At 58.9% G+C, this 23,474-nt stretch overlaps 1 protein-coding gene across 1 annotated transcript; it reads right to left on the reverse strand.

Moving 5' to 3' along the window:
• Positions 1-6,958: 6,958 nt before the first annotated feature.
• On the reverse strand, positions 6,959-21,266 carry LOC133775812 (USP6 N-terminal-like protein). Its single transcript, XM_062214298.1, has 16 exons — positions 21,204-21,266; positions 20,956-21,041; positions 19,653-19,692; positions 19,141-19,215; positions 18,582-18,689; positions 17,371-17,480; positions 16,060-16,108; positions 14,933-15,053; positions 14,200-14,294; positions 13,748-13,813; positions 12,991-13,090; positions 12,455-12,607; positions 10,310-10,937; positions 9,084-9,194; positions 8,552-8,591; positions 6,959-6,994 (listed from the first exon to the last, which is right to left on the reverse strand). The coding sequence occupies exons 1-16, from the start codon at positions 21,264-21,266 to the stop codon at positions 6,959-6,961; spliced, it is 1,881 nt and encodes a 626-aa protein (XP_062070282.1).
• Positions 21,267-23,474: the final 2,208 nt, after the last annotated feature.

Genomic DNA, 23,474 nt, shown 5'->3' on the forward strand with positions numbered 1-23,474 from the left:
ATCCGGTAGTCGCGTGCCTCGGAGGCCTCTGTGTAACAGACTGCTCTTTTCTGCCCCAGAAACTTCCGGGGAACAGAGGCTGTTGTCAGCATTAGGCTGCTGCTCCGGTGGGTGTGGGATGGGGCCTGAGCATCTGCATTTCTCACAAGTGCCCTGGTGGGTGGGGATCCCTGCTTTGGGGGGGTCACACCAGGGGTGGCCAGACCCAGAAGGGAAGGGTGGGTCACCCAAGTGCAGGCACATTTCAAGGACTTGGAAAAGGAGTGAGCGAGGAGCGGAACTGGCAGAAGCAGAGAGCGTTGAGAAGCAGGGCAGCTGCACGTGGCTGTCTTTCCAGTGGCAGGGGTGGGAAGTCAGGCTGAAGTGAAGCTTGTGAGCAGGTGGTAGCCTCAGCACTGTAGAAAGAGCACAGCTCCATGGTCCGCTCGAATCTAGGCCGGCTGGCACGACTGAAGGCCGGCAGGCAGGTGTGCCTCCTGCGGCCACACAGAGCTCCTAGGGGCTGGATATCCTGAACGGACCCAGAATCCCAGAGAAGTTGGTGCTGCTTTTTTTTTTTTCCTCTCTTGACATCTCTTGGTCTCTGGGGACATTGCCCAAGCAGTGGCCTCATCTCAGCAACTCCCTGCATCATTCAGGGCGGCAGGCACTTGTGCAAGTGAAAACAGCCAAATGCTTGCCAGGAGAGCAAGCGGTGCTTCTTCCAACTTTGGCCTCTCTGGGCTGTTAGAAAGAAGGAGGGGCAGGCAGCTCAGCTTGGGCACATTCCTAGGTGCAGTAAGTGGGACAGGGAAAATGCACATGGGTAGACACTGTCCTGGTTTTCTGACACGTGAAAGCCTGGCTGTGGACCGCTCCTGTTAATATGTTAGTAAACCCCACGGGGCAGTGGGAGACCCGTGCTTGCCTTGCTTGCTTGAGCGGGCAGATAGAGTTAGGGGGGTTTCCGTCTTAGCTTTAATCCATTTCTGTATAGTGTGGTTTTTTAAAACAGCCAGAGCCAGCCCTTACGTCTCAGATACCTGTGGTGGCCTCGGATGGCCCTTGTAAGTGATCTTTCGTTCCATAGGTTTCTCTTCACCCTGTAAGCTAGCCCACACCATTGTAAGCATAGGGTGCTGCTGCTTGGACAGGCGTGTCGGCCGGGGTTAAACTGTCTGAGCTGCTGTGGTGGGCCTTGACAAATTCCAGGGCTAACTTCCAGTTCCCCTTAATGCTTCCTTATAACTACTCAAGAAACAACAGACGTTTTCTTTTTATTCCAGACGGGAAGAACTTTTTTTGTGTTTTAAGGTTTATCTATTATTTGAGAGACAGAGGCTGAGAGAGAGAGAGAGATGGGGAGAGATGGGGGAAGGTCTTCCATCCGCTGGTCACTCCTGAAGAGGCCGTAACAGCCAGAGCTGAGGCGATCTGAAGGCAGGAGCCTGGGGCTTCTTCCGGGTCTCCCACGTGGGTGCAGGGGCCCAAGGACTTGGGCCATCTTCTACTGCTTTCCCAGGCTATAGCAGAGAGCTGGATCTGAAGAGGAACAACCTGGACTCGAGCTGGCACCCACATAGGATGTTGGCACTACAGGTGGTGGTTTTACCCAGTACTCCACAGTGCTGCCAGCCCGAAAGAACTCTGAACCTATGGATTTTATGGTGGGAATTTGTTGTTGTTGTCATTACCTTGGTGTGATTTTGTGCTGTGGTATCTTTTCAGAGACAAAGTCAAACCTAGTGCCGATATCTTTGACAAAGAGGAGGGAGATCTATTCAAAGAAAAACCAGCGGCTTTGCCAGAAGATACTGTGAATCAGACAGATGAAAATAAAGCAAGAGCCAAGAAGAAGGTGAGCCAGAGGGAAGGGTCCGTGAGGCATGGCGTGGGCCAGCCCGTTCTCCCTTCTGCAACCCAGAGGGACATACTCTGCCCCTTCACGATTAGACCCAAGAACCTCTAAGTGGGAGAAGGCAGAGAGAGTGGGTAGGACAAACAGGGAGCCAACTGCCATCCAGGTTCTGTGATTCCTAGGAGTTTGCCAATCCTTTTGTGTTTCTGAACCTTTCTACATTTACATGTACAAAGTTGTGGCCATCATGGTGTTTTGCCCCTAAATATTTCATGAAGTACCTTTTGGAAAGACTCCCATAAAATCAAAGCACCATTTTCAACAGCCCATGAAGAACAATGATTCTGCAGTAGAATCTGATGTCTGGCCTGCATTCACATGGCTCCAGTTTGCCCCAGAAAAACACCCAACAGTGAGACTGATTTAAAACCATCTTCCTGCATGGTCTGTATCCTAATATTCTCTCTCTCTCTCATCTCCAGATAGCCTTTATAGCGTTTTGTTTCTTTTTATGGACAGCCAGTTTCTTTCTTTTATTTTCTTTCTTTTTTTTTTTTTTTTTTTTTTTTGTAGAATATCATGCGGATTTACCTGATTTTTGCTATGGTTACATTCATTGTAAACATTGCTTTTTTTTTATTTTTAATTTTTTGACAGGCAGAGTGGACAGAGAGAGAGACTGAGAGGAAGGTCTTCCTTTTTCCATTGGTTCTCTCCCCAATGGCCGCTGCGGCCTTGCTCTGTGGCCGGCGCACCGCACTGATCCAAAGCCCGGAGCCAGGTGTTTCTCCTGGTCTCCCATGCGGGTGCAGAGCCCAAAGACTTGGGGCATCCTTCACTGCACTCCCGAGCCAGAGCAGAGAGCTGGACAGGAAGAGGAGCAATGGGGACTAGAACCCGGTGTGCTGGTGCCACAGGCAGAGGATTAGCCTATTGAGCCATGACGCCAGCCTACATTGCTTTTTTTTAAAAAAAATTTACATATGTATTCACTGGAAGGCAGGGTAACAGAGGGGGAGAGATGGAGAAAAAGCTCTCTTCCTTTTTCTGGTGTGCTTCCCAAATGGCTAAAATAGCCGGGGCTGGGCAGGCCGAAGCCAGGAGCCAGGAACTCCATCCCCGTCTCCCAGGTGGGTAGCAGGGGCCCAAGTACTGGACCATCACCTGCCGCCTTCCCAGGCGTATTTTCAGGGAGCTGGATGGAAAGAGAAGTAGCCTGGACTCAGAAGCAGCACCCTGATATGGACTGCCCTTGGGTATGGGATCCAGGCATCTCCTGTGGCATCTCACCCTGCTGGGCCACAATGCCAGCCCCACGTAAAGTGTTTCTGACAAGAATACAGACAAGCAAGGTGTGTACTTCCCACAGTGTCTCCTCCTGAGACACCTCAGGTCTACCCCCACCCAGGTGCTGCAGCCTGGTCGCTAGGCTAAAATGGTGCCCACCACACAGTCTCTGTTGGACCGATGTCCTGCTCTGCCATCAGGAAGTGGGTGTCTGAGTGAGACACGGACACTAGGCAAGCACCCTGTGTGCCAGCCACCTGCTCGGTGGTTCTCACACCACTGATGGTCTTTTCCCGAGCCAGCTGTCCCTTAGGGGTGTAAGAATGTCTGTCTGGTACTGTGTCTCCTCCATGTTTACGGGCTGGCTGCCTTCTGAGTAGGTTGTAGTGTTGATGTGGAACCATGGACTGTTTGTTTCCCATCTACTGTTCCATTTACCACCTTTCATGGTCTTCACTGGTGCTCCTATTGGCCCGAGCTCAGCCAGTGGGCTGTGTGGCGTGTGGGTCTTTATTCCTTGCGACCGCTGCTGCTCCCCTGCTGTCCTGCCCCGTTTGCTCCTTTGGGGAAGCACTTCTCATCATGCCCTCTCTTTGCTGTGGAGCCCGACTCTGCCCTGCCTGCCACCTGTCCCAGCCTTCAGGGCTCCTCAGGCAGCCTGGCTCTGCGTCTCTGAGGGCGCACGTGACCCAGCGTCTGCTGGACCACATGTGCCTTCTGCCTTTTCTTTTGTCACGCGGTCCCCTCTGCCTGGCACATCCTAGCTTGGACCGTCTCACGCTGCCCAGGCCTTGTCTGTCATGAGAAACACAACTTCTCAAGCTATTCCTCTTCCCTCTTTCCTAACTTGCACCCATAACTCCCTTTGTATTCTTTTACTTGTATGTGTTGGGAAGGCAGTGAGAGACAGAGCTCTCCCAGCTGGTTCACTCCCCAGATGTCTGTAACAGCTGGGGCGGAGCAAGGCTGATGCTGGAAACTGGGAGCTCCATCTGGTCTTCCGCGTGGGTGGCAGAGACCCAGTTGCTTATGCCTTCACCTACTACCTCCTAGGATACATACACCTAGGATCGCAAGAAGCTGGAATGGGAAGCAGAGCTAGGAATTGAACCGGGGCACTCCACAATAAGGGATGTAGGCGTCCCAAGTGAGATGGGAACTCCTGCGCCCAGTGCCCGCTCCCTCTGTGGTTTGTGTGAGCTGTGCACACGCAGCACCTTTATTCCCCAGGTGTACTCTCAGCAGACTCAGTGCGTTTTCTGAATGAGGGGTCAGGTCAGTCCTCATTTCCAGGTGTCTTGTTGTTAATCCTCACTTTCTCTGTGTTTTCTCCTACCCCCACCCGGCCCCCGAAAGGCAACCCTGCCTTCCAACAAAAAGCTCAAGCTTTCATCAGACACAACGACTCACAAAGGTTTGTTTTCAGATGAGGAGGACACTGAGGTACAGAACTCTTTTTTTTCTCTCTCTCTTTTTCTCAGCTCTGGGTCTCAGTGTGTGCATGTGATGTTTGAAACTTCCTCAAATTGTTTTTCTCAGGAAGGGTACCAGGGACTTCAGCAAGCTCCCAAACAATGGAATTAAAAAGTGAAGCTTACTTTGATGCACAACACTGGGGAATCCATGCATTCAAGTAGACTTTTTAAAGAATCATTTCCGTTCTTTGAACGGAACCTCTTGAGATCATACAGTCTTGGAAAGCAGAATGTATACAGGATTGTACCCTTTGGGCATCGAATCCATTGCGCCTCCTGAGAGGAAAATGATGGTGTAGGATGCTTGGATTTTCGATCATTTCTTGGTCTACAGGGAGATGTAGGCTGACCAGCACGGAGACCAGCGTGTCTCACTCCCCAGTGGCCGTGGTGCAGTGTGTGGCACCGCCATTTATCCTGACTAGTCACAGCTTGTTGCTAGACCTGGTTTGTAGACAGCCTAGGGCCTTCCAAGGCACAGTGGTGTCGGCTCTCACAGGCTTCACTGCTATTGCAGATGTAGGTCCTTGTAGGATTAATTTTTGGCCAGCCTTTTAAAGGATCGGAAACTTGTATGGGAACGGAATGTGGACCTGGCAGAAATTGACGTGTGATTGCAAGCCAGTGTGGATGTCAGGGTGCGCTCTCACGGTTGGCCTGTGCACTCCCAGCCAGGATGGATGCTTAGGAATTCTGAGGAAGCAGGCTTACCCTTGGTGTCAGTCACACCTTTGTGCCTACCTTTCATGAAAAGCTCCTGTGCATGAGTTAGTGATTATCCAGGGTCCAGCAAAGCCAAAGTCCTGACCTGAGGCACTGCCCGAGGGTGCCCACACGCTCAGCTCTGCACATTCTCGCTTGTCACCTGCTGGAGACCTTCAGCCTTGTCATCAGGCGCCCAGTCTTGGGGAATCTCCGCAGGGGCCTTGCCCCTCTGCAGCACGCTCCCAAGTATTAGAGCCATTGTTCACTGCCTCCCAGGTATATGTCAGGAGGAAGCTAGATCTAAAGCAGAGTAGCTGGTGCTGGGACCAGCACTCCAGGATGGGATGTGGACATCCCGAGGGGCGGCTTAACCTGCCGACCCGCAGCGCCTGCTCCTAAGCCCTGGCATTCTTAAGCCTTGTCTCAGCTGCCTTCCCTCTCTGACCAGAGCGGCCCAGACACCTGGCAGCCACCATGTCCAAGTCTCTGGTGCTTTGTACTGGCTGATTCTCTGCAAGCTGATAACATGGAGTAACCAGCACCTTGAATCTCTGTCCAACAGGATTTGTTTTCTTCTCAAAATGCAAGCAGGTCAAAAGGTGCATCTCTCCTGCCTAGCAAGCTGCCCACGTCAGTCTCCCTTTTCGATGACAAAGAGGAAGAGGTAAGCACGGCTGTTGCAACATGGATAATTTATTTTAAGTTTACAGGGAAACAGTTGCCGAGGTAAACGTGTGGCCAGAAGTGCAACAGTAGAAGGTGGTGATGGGGAAACTGGTTTCCTCAAGCTATGTCACAAAAATATCTGTTTCTATTTCAATGACTCTCTAGGTTTTCCTTGCTGTACCATGGGGAGGACAGCAGACTCATGACCCTGTCATGGAAGGCTTTATAGATTTCACTTTCTTATTTCCTTAGTTCACTTCCTTGTTTTTGAGAGGCAGACAGAAAGTGAGAGAGAGAGAGAGTGAGCTCCCCTCCACTGCCTCACTCCCCAGATGTCTGAAGCTGCCGGCTGCTGCAGGCAGGAGCCAGCATTGCAATCCAGGTCTCCCACGTGGGTGACGGGAACCCGGTTGCTTAGGTCATCCCCTCTGTCTCTCAGAAGGCTCCAGGCAGGAACCAGAGCTGGGTACTGAACCCAGGCCACTCTCATGTCGGATGTGGGCATCATAATTGATGTCTTAGCCAGGTGCCTGCCCCAGATGTCATGTTTTGGAACCTGCCTTTGAGAAGTTGTTTGTAGAGGGTGGATCCATGTTATGCCCAATGTTCACCACAGCAGTCTTGGATAAGGTAGGAGTGAACGAGAGAAGGTGGCCATGTGGAGCCCTCGCTTTTCTTCCCAGCCCGGGGTGGGGACTCCACAGCTGGGGAGAGAAATGAGGAACAGAAGTCCATCTGGCCCCTTGGGCAGGCCAGGCCCATAGGACGTGGCATCAGGACTCCGGGCCCATTGGCAAGCCAGAAATCTTCAACAAGTGACTGGGCCTGTCTCAGCCTTGCGGCTGACAGTAAGTGAGGTGTTAGTGACAGCTAAGACAAACAGCAGACGTGAAGACGGTAAGAGAGAAAGTGTGCAGAGGCGATGTGTTTGGCCTAGTGGATAGGATGCCCAGCGTCCCACATTGGAGTGCCTGGTCAGGACCTGCTTCTAGCTCCGGACTCCGACTTCCTGCTCGTGCAAGCCCTGGGAGGCAGCGGTGACAGCTCTGGTCACTGGGTTCCTGCCACCCATGCGAGAGTCTTGGACTGAGTTGCTGGCTTCAGCCTTAACCCAGCCCCGGGTGTTGTCAGCATTTGGAGAACCAGTGAATGGGAGCGTACTCGCTCGCTCCCTGCATCTCATAAAAAGAAGCTTTTCTCTCCAAAGCTGTTGTATTCTGAACCTGACTGGAAACTCACTGCCACTTTGGGGCAGGAGACAGTCTTAGGTTTTCCGCTGGGTGGGGGAGGTTGTCCTACCGTTCTACCTTCTGTTTCTCCAGGATAACCTTTTTGGGGCGACAGCTGCTAAGAAGCCGACACCGTCTCTGCCAGTGCAGAGTGAGGAGAAGGCAGAGCCTCCAGCGCCCTCCACGAAGAAAGCACCCGCCTTACTGTTCAGCAGTGACGAGGAGGTGGGTTATCACTGCTTGTTTCTCCTGTGGAGGAGGAGATCATTGGGTGGGAATTGAGGAAAATGTTTTCTATTTATTGGAAAGAGAGACAAAGAGGGAGACAGAGGTCAGCCACGCATCTACTGGTTCACTCCTTACTGGCCTGCAATGGCCAGGGCTAGGCCAGGCCTTGGCCAGGCCTAAGCTGCTGTCCCCTAGGGCACACCTTGGCAGGAAGCTGGAATAGAGCGCAGAGACGGGACTCCAACACAGGCACTGTGAGGAATTGTGGGCATTCCAAGTGGAGGCCTAACAGTTGTGTCCAGCGCCTGCCCCTGTTTGAGGATTTAAGAGTTACAGCTAACCTGAATGTTTCATTTTCTTTCTTTCTTTCTTTTTTAAAGCACACGAGAGTTTTGTTGCAGATCCGGGCCTGGTCTCTCAATCAACACCGACACAGTGGGCCTGAATTGAGAGCCCCGACCCTTCAGTTAACAGGGTTTTTATAGGGTTTTCTGAGACATTCTGTACACCATGGTACCATTTAGCAAATCATTTCATCCCCCGGGAAATTCAAAGGACATCTCCAAGAATCGATTAGTGCCTCCAGAGGCGGGAACGGACCTACTACAGTTGGTTGGATGGGCCGGTGCCGTGGCTTAACAGGCTAATCCTCCGCCTTGCGGCGCTGGCACACCAGGTTCTACTCCCGGTTGGGGTGCCAGATTCTATCCCGGTTGCCCCTCCTCCAGGCCAGCTCTCTGCTATGGCCCGGGAAGGCAGTGGAGGATGGCCCAAGTCCTTGGGTCCTACATCTGCATGGGAGACCAGGAGAAGCACCTGGCTCCTGGCTTTGGATCAGCACGATGAGCCGGTGGCAGTGGCCATTAGAGGGTAAACCAGCAGCAAAAAGGAAGACCTTTCTCTAACTCTCCACTCTGCCTGTCAAGAAAAAAAAAATTTTGATTGGATGGCTTTGGGGTCGATGCCTCTTGAATTGATTGGCTGAAGCATGGAGTCCAAGCTGCTGGGGTGTACATGCTGAACTGCAGGGTCTCGGGTAGCTATCAATCACCGAGCCCCACGTGCCCCCTCCACCCAGCTCTGCTTCCCAGGTGACTGGCCCATGGCCAAGGACTTGTCCTTACCTTGGCCCCCGGGGTGCTGTCCTGGGGCAACTTCTGCTCACTGGAAAGCAAGGGAGGTGGAGAGGTGAGGACAGGACCACAAGCGGCTCCACGACCACCCTAGTGGGCCAGGGAAGGACCAGCTTCATCCTCTCAGCCCAGGGCACTGAGACGGGAAGGGAGGGGCTGGTGACCGTGAGCACAGGGAGCCCTGGGCCAGGCAGGGGCCCTTGCTGCCAGTGGGGAGCTCCAGGCCTGTCAGAGGTTCAGCTTCCTGGGCGTGTGGCAGCACCCCCACAGCGATTGGGGGCTTTCTGTCCTGAGCAGGGCCAGGCTGCCCAGGGGTGAGGGAGCAGTGTCCCCACATCAGCTCTCCCCAAGAAGTCACCCTGGAACGGACCGAGTGCGGGTGGCCTGCCTGAGAGATGCTCAGTGCTGTGAGTGTGCACCTGGGGCTCCAGGCACCTGGGACCCCCACACCTCCCAGGGTGCCCCCCTGCCCACCACCCTCCCCTGTGCACTGGCAGCCTGAGGTGCCGGCTCCACACCTCACCCATCCTTGTCAGCCCAGACCGTGGCCATCTCTCCACCACTCTGCTCCTTTTTCTCCAGGTTCTGGCACAACATGGAGCCAGAGCCCCCATCCCTGAGCTCAGGTGGGCTGCTGAGTCACACCAGGCACAGACTGAGAGGGCTCCATCCCACTTGGTCACCGCAGCCCACCCTCCAGCCACCGAGCCTCTAATCTGACTCCTGCTCCTAGCCCCACTCCTCCCAGCCAAGACCTGGGGGCAGGGCCCTAAGCTACAAGAAGTCCCACGCCCGTCTGAACTTTGGGAACCTGCAGACAGGTCCAGAGCCCTAGATGCCACACCCCTGGCAATCCCTCAGTCTGCGTTTAATAAGCCTTTTGCCTGGCCCCTGACCCAGGCACCTGCTGGACAATTGCCCACTGCTCTGCTGGTGCCCAGATCCTGTGGACACAGCTCGAGTGCTGTTCACGCAGACGTGAACCAGCACAGGGAAGCCCTCGGGATAGCCAGGCAGGTGGGCACCTGGCGGCCGGGTCCCAGGAGTAGGACTCATCGAAAGCACAGGGTCTAGGGACAGTTGGGCAGGGACAGCCCCAGCTGCCTCCCCTGCCCTTGGCAAGGATGCTCCTCCCCAAGCCTGGCATCCATGTATCCAGGGAGCACCACAGCCCAAGCCAAGGGATCTCCATGTACTACTTCTGCCTGCCACAACTCTGGGGCTGCCCATAGACAACTCTCACATTCCTTGCTTATGTCCAGCATGGCCTCCGTTCTGGGGCAGGGGGGCGGTCTGAAGTCTCTACACACTGGGCAGAGCTAGCACATGGGAAGGTCTGAATCAATAAGCAGCCGGGAACTCTGCCACTCCCAACAGTTTGGGGACACGTTGTGCGGCATCTGGCCGTGAAGACACTGAGGTAGACACACAGCGTCCCCACACTCTCCAGGACCACGGGGAAGCTCTGCTGCAGCTGGGTGCCGGGGTCACAAACTGGAGCCAACTCGTGTCAATGATATGGTTTAATACGGGGTCAGCACCACCTGAGGGTGGTGGGGGGTAGTAGGGGGGATAGTACAGTGCCTCCCAGCACTGCTATCGTTCCAGTGACGGGGTGTTCTGGCCCAAGGAAGAGCTGGGCGTGGGGGGGCTCAATCAAGTATATAGGATGCCGTGTAGACGCACGGAAGGCTGTTGCCCAGCCTGGGCAGGACGCATTGTGCGCTTGGCCTTTCTTGTAGGAGGCACCCATCATCCAGGTGCCCCATGGAGTAGGAGGCAAGGAGGCGTCGGCGTCGGGCCAGGGAGGGTACGCAGGCCTGGTCTCCCAGCCCAGGGCTGGCTCTGGCTGGCTCCAGCCCATGACTGTCCCCAGACTGTGTGGGGCTGCCATGCCGGTAGGGGGCAGTCTTCAGCCGTGGCCCCCAGGCTGGGACGGCCTGCATGGGCCCTGGTTCCGGGGGCTCCAAGGCCTGTGGAGGAGCCCACATCCACAGGCCCTCCCGGCTGCCATCATCGGAGGAGTCGTCCTCCCTGGGCCCTGGCCCGCTCAGGTTAGGGAGACTGGCGCACTGGCACAGGCCTCCCCTCCCCCACGAGCTCTCCGTGGGGCTGCCCACAGATGGAGACTCTGCGGTCCCCACAGGGGAGCCCAGGCCGAGGGGCTCTGGGCTGCCTTCCCTCACGGCGATGCGGAGGCCAAAGCTTTCTGGAGGATGAATCGGCACCGCACAGGCAGGGGGACCCCTGGTCTGCTCCCACACTGCCGCTGTGTCCTGAATGGCCATATTGGGCTTCGGAGCAGTGGGGGCAGGAAGGTGCTTCTGGGACACGTGTGCCCGCCCCAGGGGCCTGCCGCACCGTTCGATGGCCTTGGCTGGAAGAAGAAGAGACGCGGTTTGCTTCTCCACAGCCCCCGTCTGGCCTGCCGGGTGCCTGCCCCAGCCTCCCCCTGGGGTCCCCATCACCCCGTGTGACGCTGAGGACTCTCCTAGGCTGCTGGCCCCAGAGGGGAGGGTGTGTGCAGCCTGGGCCAGGGGAGCCCTGGGACACCTCGGGCTCCTCCTGCACAGCCCCACAGGGTGGATGGCCCTGCCCTGCCCGCCTCACTCTCTCATCTCTGGGGACCGAGGCACCCACTCAGGACCCTGTCACCTACCCCACCTGACCTCCTGTGCCCTAACAGTGTATTGGCTGAGTTACCCGCATCTGAGTCCCTCCTAAATGGCTGGAAAGGAACTGAGCCTAAGGTGATGGAGGTGAGAGCAGGGGCTGTGGGGCAGACATGGAGTCTGGGTCAGGCCCTCAGGGACAGGGAGTGCGGTTTCTAAAGAGCTGGCAGGGTGCCATGTCCTCTGAATCTAGGCCACTGTCCCTTTCCCGGTGAGACTGGGCTGTCACCGCTTCTGTCCCACGAGCACCCAGGGGAGGCAGCACCTGGAAGCACAGTGGGGCCTCCCCAGTGCCTGAACAGCCTGCACCTGGGCCCCCACTGCCAGCCTCTAGAGCTGGGACAAACCCATCTCTGCTGTGCATGGGGACCCAGGCGCTCAGGTCCTTGATGGCAGCAGGAGCAGGCACGAGTACGGGCACCCCTCCCCACCGGAAGCCAGCGCTGCTCTGGGTCCCGCTGACTTCTGTTGGCCCGAGGCTAGGACTGCAGAGCCCACACTCAGCTGCACTTGGGTTCTGCTGCGGGGGCCCCCAGCGCCTGCCTCTGCACCCACCCTGCTCACAGGAGTGCACTCGGCCCCCACAACTGGGCCCAGGGCACCTGGGCCTTCCAGGGGTCCTCAGATGGCTGAAGGGGATCCAGTGCCGGCTGGCTTTGGCCTGCAGTGTGCAGGGTCTCCCACAGGCCCACCTCCCTCGAGCCCTGCCTATATGCAGGTGGGAGCCCTGCCCACCCCTGTCCTAGGAGGGTCCTGTGTGCAGACAGCTGTGGTCATCGGGCCAGGAGCCTGTGTGGGGTCAGTCGGGGAGAGGCCCCCTGGGCAGGCAGGGCTGCTTCTCATCTTGCTGGAGTGGGGGTCCAGCTGTGCTCTGCGCTCCTGGGGCCACAGAGCCAGGGCACCTGCTCAGGGCGGGGCCTCGAATGCACTCCAGAGTGGGGGTCAGCTGAGGAGCCAGAGCCACCAACAGGGCCCTGAGGACAGCTCCACAGCCCAGCCCCAGAGTTGTGGGGGGAGAGCTTTCACCCACAGGAGGATTCTGGGAAGCTGCCCAAGGCCCCGCCAGGCCATGCTGTCAGAGCTTCAGAAAGCAGAACTGCTGAGCCCAGGGAGGACAAGGAGGACCAGGAAGAGGTGAGTCCTGGGCGGGGCTGCCAGGGCCTGGCACTCCCACTACTGAATCCCCAAGGGAGCATGGGCCGGGGCCGGGTGCTGGACTCACCTTCGGGAGGCAGGAGGCACTGGTGCTTCCCCAGCTCACGCATGGAGGCCCGCAGCTGCCTGATGACTGCGTCCTCGCTCAGTGACCAGGCCTGCTTCAGGGTCACCTGCAGGAACTCCCGGAGGTGGTCCCGGGGCATCTTCAGCAGGCGCTCTAGATACGGGGGTGGGCGTCAGGCTGGGAGGGGCCCTAGGGATGGCGCAGCCACCATGGCTGCTCCAAGCCCTGTCCCAGCCCCAGACATGGGCTGCAGACCCCCTTAGACACCCATGCTGTCAAGCCAAGCACTTGACTGAGGGGAGGGGACTGCTCAGGGGCCACTTTCCTGGGCGATGACCCTGGCCACTTCTCCTTGTGGTGGGAGGGGGCCTGGGGTTGCGGGTGCAACAGGGGATTCTCAGTGCCCTCCTGAAAGGAACCCAGGACTCACAAACCTCCTCATCCCTCCCTCAAGCCCTGCTCACGAGGGACAGGCAGGGCTGTCCCCAGCTCCTCCGTCCCCAGCACCTGGGCCTCTGTGGGCCCTGAGGACTTACTGCGATGGATCTTGAGGGCCGTGTAAGCCATGCAGGTGAGCACGTGCTCGCCCTCAAAGATGTAAACGTCCCACATCCGCAGAGCCAGGGGGAACGGCACCTGGGGGACAGAGGCATTGGAGGACCCCGCGCGTCAGGGCCTCAGTAGGGCCCACAGGGTGGGTGTGCAGTGTCACTCTCCTAGGACAGAGGGAGACTCCAGGAGGCTGCATCACACAAGAAGGCCAGAGCTCCTCCTGGGAGGGGAGGGGAGGGGAGGGGAGGGGAGGGGAGGGTGGGGGACTCGTTTCATTGGTAGGTGAGGCCATGCCTCATGGCCACATCCCCGCCCACTCAGGGAACCAGACCCAGAGAGGATGACCATGTCCTCTCCTGGACCCTGGGGGTCTGGACACTTTGGAAGCCACACTGGAGATGCCAGACATGCCAGGGACCTGGGGGATGGGTCAGCCCTTGGGCTGCGCTGACACCAGCCTGTGCCACTGGGAGTCTATGGATCTCCTGCCTCTCCCTGTAGGGCTCTGGCCTTTGCCAGGCTCTCAGGGTGGGTCCTGGTGGGACCTGTCCCCTCCTTGCTGGCCCTGAGGCTCAGCCTCAGCTTGGACCACTCGTAGCAGGACAAGGCCTGCTGGTCTGCAGAGCAGGCTCCCTCCTGTGTGTGCTGGGGCTGGGGCAGCTCAGGCACAGGCCACCAGGACAGGAGAGCCAGGCACTGGGGCAGGAGCTTCCCTGGGCAAGGGGTCCCCGGGGCACTTACCCCCTCCAGGAAGCACTGGAGGTACCAGTGGGCGGTGGAGTCCTCCAGGCACACACCCTCCTTCTCCTAAGAAGAGGCAGAGGCAGAGGGGGCTCAGGGCCCAGGGCCCAGGCCTGACTGCCTCTCATCTGAGCCCTGTGGCAGAGCCCCTGGGTGCAGGAAGCCCAGCAGCAGGTGCATCCCCTCTCCCAGCCATGCAGGTTCCTGAAGGGACACAGGTCCCTCAGTCCACTCTGCCCTGGGGACAGCGTCTCCCTGCAGTCTACACAAACTCTGGGGGACCAAGTGCTAGAAAACACACCAACACCCAAGCTGCCACGGACCCCAGTAACCAAGGAAAGCCTTGGTGAGGACGTGGCCTGCCCTGGCCCAGGAAGGAGTCAGTACCCCTTTCTGTCCTCCCCTCCCTGAGCACAGGGCCCCCGAGAGGAGAAAGGAGATACTTTACTTACCAGGTGTTTCTCCAGGGAGGGGAGCACGCGATGCACGGTGTCTCCCAGGTGGTGCTGGAATCGCTCCAGTTTTGGGGAGTTCGGTTTGTAGAAACCTGAGTAGTATCGGCCACACCCCCACATTAGAGCCTCCTCCTCTTAGGAGGCTGGAGAGCCCAAGGCCGGGGTGGGGTTTCTGAGCATTGAGGGTCAGGGGAGGCTCGAACAGGGGCAGGTGGGAACGAACATGGCCAGGGCAGAGGATCTGCTTGGGAGGTGCGTGCAGGTGGGTGACTGACTGTGTGCAGCCCAGCCCAGGCTGCCCCCTGGAGCTCGCTGGGGTGAGCGCTGTCCAACTGGGTGCCTCCTGACCATTCTGACACTCAGGAGCGAGGAGGGGGTGACCCTACAGGGGATGCTGCCTTCTGCAAGTTCCCTGGGTGTGGCTCTGTGCTTGAGAGTCTGCGTGGAGATGTGTGAGGCAGAAGAGCCAGAAGCGACCGGAGTCCTGGACAAGGACAGGATCCCTTGTTCTGAAGGTTCCCACACCCAGGATGGCCATGGCCAAGCTGCAGGGCCTTTGGATGGCGGTGAAAGAAGGGGGCTGGCTCAGTCTGGGAGGCCTCTGCCAGCCCTGGCTTCTAGGGAGCCCCCCCCCCCCCCCCGCTCCAGGGACATTGTCCTGCACAGTCAGGAGCCAGTGAGGGCCGTGCACAGACTTGCATGCACTGGGGCCCACACGCCATCCACCTACCGTGCATCGCGTGCTTCCTGTTTTGCATGAGCTGGACCAGGGCCCAGAAAGAGTCCTCCTCGGGCATGTACATGAGGAGCAGCGCCACCACATGGCTCAGGCCCTGGCTGTAGCCCACCTCCTGCAAGATCCCAGAATGCCTTTAGGAGACCTCCCCTGGCAAGAATGACCTCCTGGGATGGCCCACCTCCCAGGGAGATCAGGGTCACCCACTGAAGGGTCTAGGAAGATTGGGGAGCGAGCCCTTGTGCCTGAATCCTGCCGTTTGGTGTCAGCAGCCCAAGAATTGGAGCCATGGAAGTTCTCAAAGTTCCTGGAGGGAATCTTGCAGGGCCTGAGCTTAGGCAGCACAGGGGGGAGACCTCAAGTATGGGCAGCTGTTACTCCCAAGATGTCAGATGGGCCCGGTTGCTGTGGGAATCCAGACCCACGCCCAGGGAAGCTTCTGGGCCCCTGAGCTCTGCGGGTGACCTGGTGGCCCCTTCTCACATGAGGAAGATGTAAGCCAGGAAGTGCTACCAGGACCAGAACAGGAGGTGTGCCTCTGTCACGGGTGCAGGCCTGGGCTTCCTGAGTGCCAGGCCCCCTGGGAACCAGGGCACCAGGCAGGGTTGGCCAGTGGCAGGTCAGGGGGATGGGGATGTCCAGGCCTTGCTGGGTCACCCATGGAGCCCCGCACCTGCTCCACGCATGGGGAAAAAAGGTCTGAGTTGGTTGTTGTGGCAATGGCGCTGTGTGGAGTGGGATTCAGGTCCAGGGGTCCAACCACATGTCTGGTGGGTGTAACGGCATCAGTGGGACCCAGACTCCACTTGGATGAGCAAAGTCATACACCTGCTCTGCCCTGCCTTCGCCCCCCGCCCCACCGTATGGAATGCTAGTCCTGGGAGGGGCGTCCCAATGCGGCCAAGCTCCTGGGGTCTGGAGACCAGCCCAGGAGAAGGCTGTCTTTCTCCTCCCAGAACTTGAGGTTGGGTCCGAGGAGGCCCGGAGCCTAGCCTCTACCCCTCTTCCTCGGAGCTGTGGAAGAGAGAGGCCCCCTCAACCCAGGCTGGGATCTCTGTGACCAGGGGTGCCCTGCAGGGACTGCCGGGATAGCACCTGTGATAGGATCCCAGAATACTCACAGGATTGTAAACGGAATAGGCCATCAGGATGTTGAATAAGGCTTGTTGGCTGGAAGAGAGAGGACAGAGGCTGTGCGTCCTGTGCTGCCGAGGCTCTCAGTGTGGCTCTGCCTCACAGAGCCAGACATCCACACGCAGGGCCCGTGACACTCTGCTCATGAGCAGGGATGTCGTCAGGGCACCTGCGTGTTGTCCACTGTGTGGGTGGGCGCTGCCTGCAGGGACACACACTCCTCCCAGGGTGCAGTCACGTGCAGTTTCGTTTCCTGGGTGGGTGTTCATTGCACAAGTGAGCATCCCACTGTGGGAGGTGCAGTCCCGTGGGTCTAAGCCATGGAGAGTCAGCCTCCCATGCACGTTCAGCCTGGTAGGGAGCAGCTCCTGTGGCCTATGTGTTCCCCATGAGCCGCCTGTGGCCAAACTCCCCACCTCCCTCAGCCCGTGGCCACCACTGCCCTGTTGTGTGTCCCAGGGTTTGGCCTCTTGCAGATGTCCTGTGAGTGGATCACAGCATGTGTAGCCTTTGAGGGACGCTTCCTCCCCCAGCAGAATGCACCTGAGAGGCCTCCAGGTCAGCCCAGGGCTGAGCCTCGTCCTGCCTCTCCCTGAATCCCGTTCTAGGATGCAGCTGTGACACGGGCTGCTTCTCCGTGTCCCCACTGAGCATCGTGCAGCCTCCTCCTGCGTCCACTGACTGTGAACACAACGCTGAATGTTGTGTAAGGGTTTTCTTGCACTCCGCTGTATTAGTGGTTGTGTACATGTGCGTGTGTGCTGGGGTTCGTGTGGAAGGTGTGTCTCTCATTGTGAGAAATGGCCCTGGGTGCTGCCGGGGGCCTGGGCCACTGTGCTTGTTCCTGCAATGAACCAGAGTGGCGCTCGCCTCACATTCTCCCTAGCACCCGGCGTCCTCGGTGGTTTTAGTTCCCCCATTCTCACAGCTGTGCGCTGGTGCCCGTTGTGGTTTAGGTACTAAGCGTGTGTTCATGCGCTGAGGAGGTGAATTGTGTGGGCTTACATGAAGGGGCCCTCCCGAGCCTGTGTGCCTGGGGCGCCGGGAGGTGCCCACTGCTTCCTTGTTACTGAGCTGAAGGGCTCCTTGAAGATTCTAGAGATAATACCTTTCATTTCATTCTCTCCACAGTGTCTTTGGGAAAGTTTATAGAATCACAAAAGGCCCATGGATCCATTTTGTTTGCTGTGCTAAAGGAACTGATTTAGGTTTGCCCCCAAGTCTTCCCCAGGAACCCCATGTGCCCCAGGGCCCTTGCTCCTCCCACCCCCGGGTCCTCCCCAGCCCAGAGGCCTCACTTCATTCCGTAGCGTTCTCGGAACATGAGGTGGTTTCTGAAAGTCCATGTGATGGCAGAATCGATGTGATGGAAGTGAGTGGCGCCCAGCCTAGCCTGCTCCTTCATCTCCTGCAGGGAGGGACAAGGGGGAGGGGCCAGCCTCAGGACCAGCAAAAGCCCCATTGCCACATGAGGACCTCTACTCCACATCAGCTGTGCTGGCTGACAGGGAGAGTTCCCTGCAGGGAGCTCATTCCCTTCTGGGTCCCACGTTGAGGGAGGGTCCTGGGCTCCCTACTTGCCTCAACGTCCACGTCACCCCCGTGGCCGGCATCCCTGCTGAGGGGGCCGCTGAGGCCCCGATGGTCAGCATCATTCAGGGGCTCTGAAAGGTCCCTGTGCACTACCCCTGCCTGCCCTCAGCTCTCAGCACAGACGCGGTCTGCCCCCAGCCAGGCTTCTGAGCCTCCTCGCTGGCATCTCAGGCCCTGCCCTCCAGGAGTCAGCCACAGCCTGACCACTGCTCCATGCTGCCCCCTGCTGGAGGGGCCCATCTCCATCTAGACATTGGAAGCAGCCCTTGGCTTGAGCCGAGCCTGGGCAATGACTGTCTCCAGGCCCAGCTCCCAGGGCCAGCCCCAAACTGCAGACTTGGGGCAGGCAGGGTGGGCCACACAGCTGGGCCCTGCTCCCTGATGGCAGCCGGGGACATGAGAGCCAGCTGCAGTTGCCAGCCCTCTGCTCACACCAGCCCTCGCTCCCTCCTTTCCCAGAAGCATTGAGGGCTGTCTGATCATTGGACCAGCCACTCCAGGCAAGGGCAGTGCCAGGGGCTGCAAGTCCATGTGAAGGCAGGGCAGGCTGTGGGCAGGCCCTGTTAGCACAGAGCCTGTGGGGGTCCCTACCTCACACCATTGTGATCTCATACTGGGAGGCCCCCGCCCATCATGGACCAGCAAGTCCTCTGTTCTGGCCTTATGCCAAGCTGCCCAGGTGAGCTCAGCAGAGAGCAGGTTAAAGCCTCTGACACAAAACACACATGTGCAGTCAGTCCCAGCTGGGTCTGGGAAGATGGATGTGGAGGAGGCACTGACTGAGATGTAGGGAGAGGAAGGCAGGATGAGGAGGAGGCTCCCGAGGGCTCAGTGAGGGACGGTCCTCCACAGAGTCTCAGGCTCCTGACCAGGCCCGAGCAGCTCGGGCCCCCTTGGGCTGAGTGCAGAGCCATACCTCATATGTTCCCGGATTCTGGGCCTTCTTCCTGTCCACCTCCAGCAGCACAGCCCACACCTTTCCACGCACCTGGGCAGGGATGCCCTTATAGATTCTGCGCTGAAACTACAGGAGAGAGGAGGCTCTGGTGAGTGGTGAACGTGGCCACTCGGGGAGGGAGCGCAGGGTGAGACAGCAGGAGGGAGAAGCCAGGGGCTCCGTGTGTATTGGCAGAGGGAGGCTCTGCCAACACAGATGGGGGCCTTATGACCCACAGTGACTGGGGGCCAAGGGCTCAGGGGCACCGGCTCTGCCCTGCACTGACTGCCCCCTACGGGGCTCCTGGAACCACACCTGCCCTGCATCCGGGATTGTCTTCAGCAGTGACTTCAGATTTTCTACCAGGACAGTGTCCTGTGTATGGGGAAGGGGTGCACATGACCTGTGTCCCCGGGGGCTGGACAGTTGCCCCTGGGCATCTGAGAGGCAGGCGGTGCCTGGCACGGGAATGGACACTGTTCAAAACCCCGACTCAGCTCTCAGTATTCCCGAGGGGCCCCCCTCAGCTCAACGGTACCTTCTTGCTGCCGTGGTATTTACTATAGTTTTTGATCATCTTCACCCATTTCTGGGTCCTGCGCACCTGTGTACGCTGGAAAACAAGACAGGATGGTGTGAGCCCAGCTTCAGGCTCTGAGAGTGGCCCTTGGATGCAGCTCAGGAGCTCTGTGTGCACTCAAGGAAGGAGCCAGAAAAGGCACAGACCGTGAGCCCCAGGGCTTCTGTCTGGGGGAGCGTCGGTGGCCTGGCCTCTGACCCAAGCTGCCCCGTCCTCAAGGCAGAGCCCCTGAGCTCCAGCCAGGTCACTCCCAACCATGGCAATGAGTCATTTTGGCTGACAGGCAGACGCCACTGAACAGCGGCTCAGTTCGGGACAGGCGAGTGTGTTCAGATGTGAGCAGGTGCCAAGTGAGTACCGCATCGCGGGACCTTGTGGCGCTCCCACTAACCACTGCCGAGCCCCACGTGCCCCCTCCACCCAGCTCTGCTTCCCAGGTGACTGACCCGTGGCCAAGGACTTGTCCTTACCTTTGCCCCCGGGATGCTGTCCTGGGGCAACTTCTGCTCACTGGAAAGCAAGGGAGGCGGAGAGGTGAGGACGGGACCACAAGTGGCACCGCGACCACCCTAGTGGGCCAGGGAAGGACCAGCTTCATCCTCTCAGCCCAGGGCACTGAGACGGGAAGGGAGGGGCTGGTGACCGTGAGCACAGGGAGCCCTGGGCCAGGCAGGGGCCCTTGCTGCCAGTGGGGGGCTCCAGGCCTGTCAGAGGTTCAGCTTCCTGGGCGTGTGGCAGCACCCCCACAGCGATTGGGGGCTTTCTGTCCTGAGCAGGGCCAGGCTGCCCAGGGGTGAGGGAGCAGTGTCCCCACATCAGCTCTCCCCAAGAAGTCACCCTGGAACGGACCGAGTGCGGGTGGCCTGCCTGAGAGATGCTCAGTGCTGTCAGTGTGCACCTGGGGCTCCAGGCACCTGGGACCCCCACACCTCCCAGGGTGCCCCCCTGCCCACCACCCTCCCCTGTGCACTGGCAGCCTGAGGTGCCGGCTCCAACCTCACCCCTCCTCTGTCAGCCCAGACTGTGGCCATCTCTCCACCACTCTGCTCCTTCTTTTTCTCCAGGGTCTGGCACAGCATGGAGCCAGAGCCCCCATCCCTGAGCTAAGGTGGGCTGCTGAGTCACACTAGGCACAGCCTGAGACGGCTCCATCCCTTAGGTCACCGGAGCCCACCCTCCAGCCACGGGGCCTCTCTCCCTGACATCTGTGGGAACAGCCTCCAAGTCTGACTCCTGCTCCCAGGCCCCACTCCTTGATTAGACTCGGGGGCAGGGCCCTCAGCTGCACCCTCCCCCCGGTCTGTACTGTGGGGGCCCGCAGGCAGGTTCAGAGCTGCAGAGGCCGCACCCCTGGCCATCCCTCAGACTAGCTCTTCGGAAGCCTGGAGCCTGGGCCCTGAGACCCAGGCACCTGCTGGACAACTGCCCAGCTGCTAGGCTGGTGCCCCAACCCTGTGGACACAGCTCTGGAGTGGCGATGGCCAGGCTGTGTTGCCTGCGATCATGGCAACCCTCAAGCCACCCCCTCTACCTAACAGAAACAGAGGCCTCAGAGTAAGAGTGCCCAGTGCTTGCCCCACGTCCAGCTCTGTCCCTGCCTGCAGTCCCGAGTCCCACGGTCACTCAGCTCTGGCCAAATGATGACCAGTGCCTGCCCGTGACCACAGCTGGGCTCAAGGTTGGGGCCTGGGGACAGGTGTGCCACTTCATGTTGGGCTGTCTGACCCCAGTCCCTGCCCTGGGGTGGGGTGGGGTGGGGTGCGGAGGACTCACTGCAGGAACCCAAGCCTGTCTGGGACGAGGCAGCCGCCCTCATCGTCCTCTTCTTCAGGCTGCACCAGTGCCGCTCCTCGGCGTCCCTGCAGCCGAGAGGGGACCCGGATGAGAAGCCCGGGTCTCAGTCACTGGGGGAGCTGAGCCGCCCGCCCGGCTCTGTGTCCCCAGGAAGACGGGGTCTGGCTCTCACAGGCACAGTCCTTGAGGCAGGGCCCCACCTCCTCCCCCAGCACCCTGGCCCATACCTGCTCATATTGCATTATGATGGCTGCTCGCTCCTGGGCCCTCCGGGACCTCAGGGCGTTCATATCCAATCTGTAAGACACACACGCACATGTGAGCCAGCACAGGGGAGCCCGCGGGAACAGCTGCTCTGAGGGCTGTCCCCCTGGTCAGACGGGGGACAGTCACACAGCCAGGCGGGTGGGCACCTGGTGGCCGCGTCCCAGGAGGATGACTTGTCCAGAGTTCAGGGACTAGGGATGGCTGTGGAAGGACAGCCCCCACCTTGTCTCCCCGCCCTCAGAAAGGACGCTCCTCCCCCAGCCTGGCATCCATGTGTCCTCCAGGGAGCCCACATCTAAGGGTCTCCCTGCCCGCTCCCAGCCCCCGCATCTCTGGGGCTCTCAGAGCCAGCCTCCCTGCCCCACCTGATACCAGGTGACCTGACACCTAGTCTTGAACCCGTGTCTGACACAGACTCACACCAAGGCCCATTCGACACTGATGGCCAGCAGAGCGGGAGGAATGAGACGACTGTATACACGCTCTGCACACAGGGGCCCACTGAGAGCTCAGCCACATCACTCATGGAACCCGGCGGGGGAGACCAGTGCCACCCACCTGGGCGCACCTTCCCCGTGTCACAGGTCACGTAGAGAGCCAGTCCCACTCACCTCTGTCTTGAATCCATTGGATTCTGTCCAATGTGCCTCCTGCCTACGCTACCAACACCCGGTCAGTTGGGCAGTAGACGCACTACTGGCCACTGGTCGCCTCCCAGCCAGAGTGCGCACCCTCAGTGACTGTGACATCACAGAAGCCTGCCAGCCAATCCCAAGGGCTCTGCTGTGGCAGGGGTCAGGGTGCTCAGCCCTGGCCTCATTAAAGGTCACCAGAAGTGGGGCCCAGGTCCTCCCCAGGGCCCAGGTGAAGAGGGCAGGGCTCTGGCAGAACTGCCCCAGCACCAGGAGTGCCAGGGCCCTCCGCCACCTGCCGTAACGGTCCCAAGTCCCAGGCAACTTGCACCTCCTGGCCCTCCTTTCTTCCTCTGCAATTTTATTACAGCACAACCATGAAGGCCTCTTTCTATGAACACAGGCTGGCATAGGGAGCCCCACAGAGCCCTGTCCCCACACTCTGTGGCTGCCCCTGCAATGACCTGAACTGAGACTCCCAGGGCTGTAGCCTCCTGTCCTCCCACAGGCCTCACCCCAGCACTGCCAACCTCTGCTGACCCCTCCTGCTCTGTTCCAGCCTTTATTCCCAGGAGGTTTAGGAGGTGGACACAGGGGGTCCTCCTGGGATGGAGGGGAGGGCAGTGGCCCGCTGAGCACCACCTGCATAGGACCTCAAGCCAGCGTGGCCCAGACTGTCCAGAGCGGGAACCAGGGCCCTCTCCTGGACCCTGACCTGGGGTTCAGACAGATCACTGCGACTCCTCCGGACAAGCACCTCATCCGCATGCTGCTAACTCTAGGCCTGTGCTGGCAGGAAGGGCAGAGACAGCACATGTGGGGCCAGAGCAGCCACAGTCACAGCTCCCAGCACTGCTGACAGCCAGGACGCCCAGCCCGGGGAGACCCAGGGCTCACTGTCAGCAGCAGCTCAGCCCTTCCAGCACCTGGCCGGTCATGCTCGGCGCTGGCTCTGCAGAGGCCAGGAGGCCCCTGCGGGCCTGGCTCAGCCGCGTGGGCCCTGGCTCAGGCTGCCTTCCATGTGCTTCCTCTGCTTTCCTCCTGGTGAAAGGGAAGCTGCCTTTCCCTGTGCGGTACTCGTGTTCCTCTGTGTGACGGGAGCACACCTGGATACCCAGATGTGTCTGCTCCAAGGCTCTCCCTGGGGCTGGAGGCTCCACATCTGAAGCACACAAATGCTTATTTATTTATTTGACAGAGTCAGATAGTGAGAGAGAGAGATAAAGAGAGAGAGAAAGGTCTTCCTTCTGTTGGTTCACCCCCCAAATAGCTGCTATGGCTGGAACTATGCCTATCTGAAGCCAGGAGCCAGGTGCTTCCTCTTGGTCTCCCATGCAGGTGCAGAGGCCCAAGCACTTGGGTCATCCTCCATTGCCTTCCTGGGCCACAGCAGAGAGCTCGACTGGAAGAGGAGCAGCCGGGACTAGAACCCAGTGCTCCTATGGGATGCTGGCACCTCAGGTGGAGGATTAACCAAGGGAGCCACGGCACCAGCCCCACAAATGCTTAGTTTGGTCTTTGTCATTGTCACCTCCTGGCATGCTGGCAGTACTAAGTAATACCAAGGGTCCTGCAATTGGTGCAGCCTGCCTCGCTGGG

The sequence above is a fragment of the Lepus europaeus genome, chromosome 17, assembly GCF_033115175.1.
Source record: "Lepus europaeus isolate LE1 chromosome 17, mLepTim1.pri, whole genome shotgun sequence".
In the NCBI taxonomy this organism is placed as follows: Eukaryota; Metazoa; Chordata; class Mammalia; order Lagomorpha; family Leporidae; genus Lepus; species Lepus europaeus.

Bases quoted from the DNA above. Each gene is read 5' to 3' on its own strand.
- LOC133775812 (XM_062214298.1), bottom strand. From the start codon at position 21,266: ATGAACGCCCTGAGGTCCCGGAGGGCCCAGGAGCGAGCAGCCATCATA. The intron at 13,091-13,747 runs GTAAGTGCCCCG...TCTGTCCCCCAG, and splicing joins TCCAGTGCTTCCTGGAGGGG to GTGCCGTTCCCCCTGGCTCT. The intron at 12,608-12,990 runs GTAAGTCCTCAG...CCCCGTATCTAG, and splicing joins GGCCCTCAAGATCCATCGCA to AGCGCCTGCTGAAGATGCCC.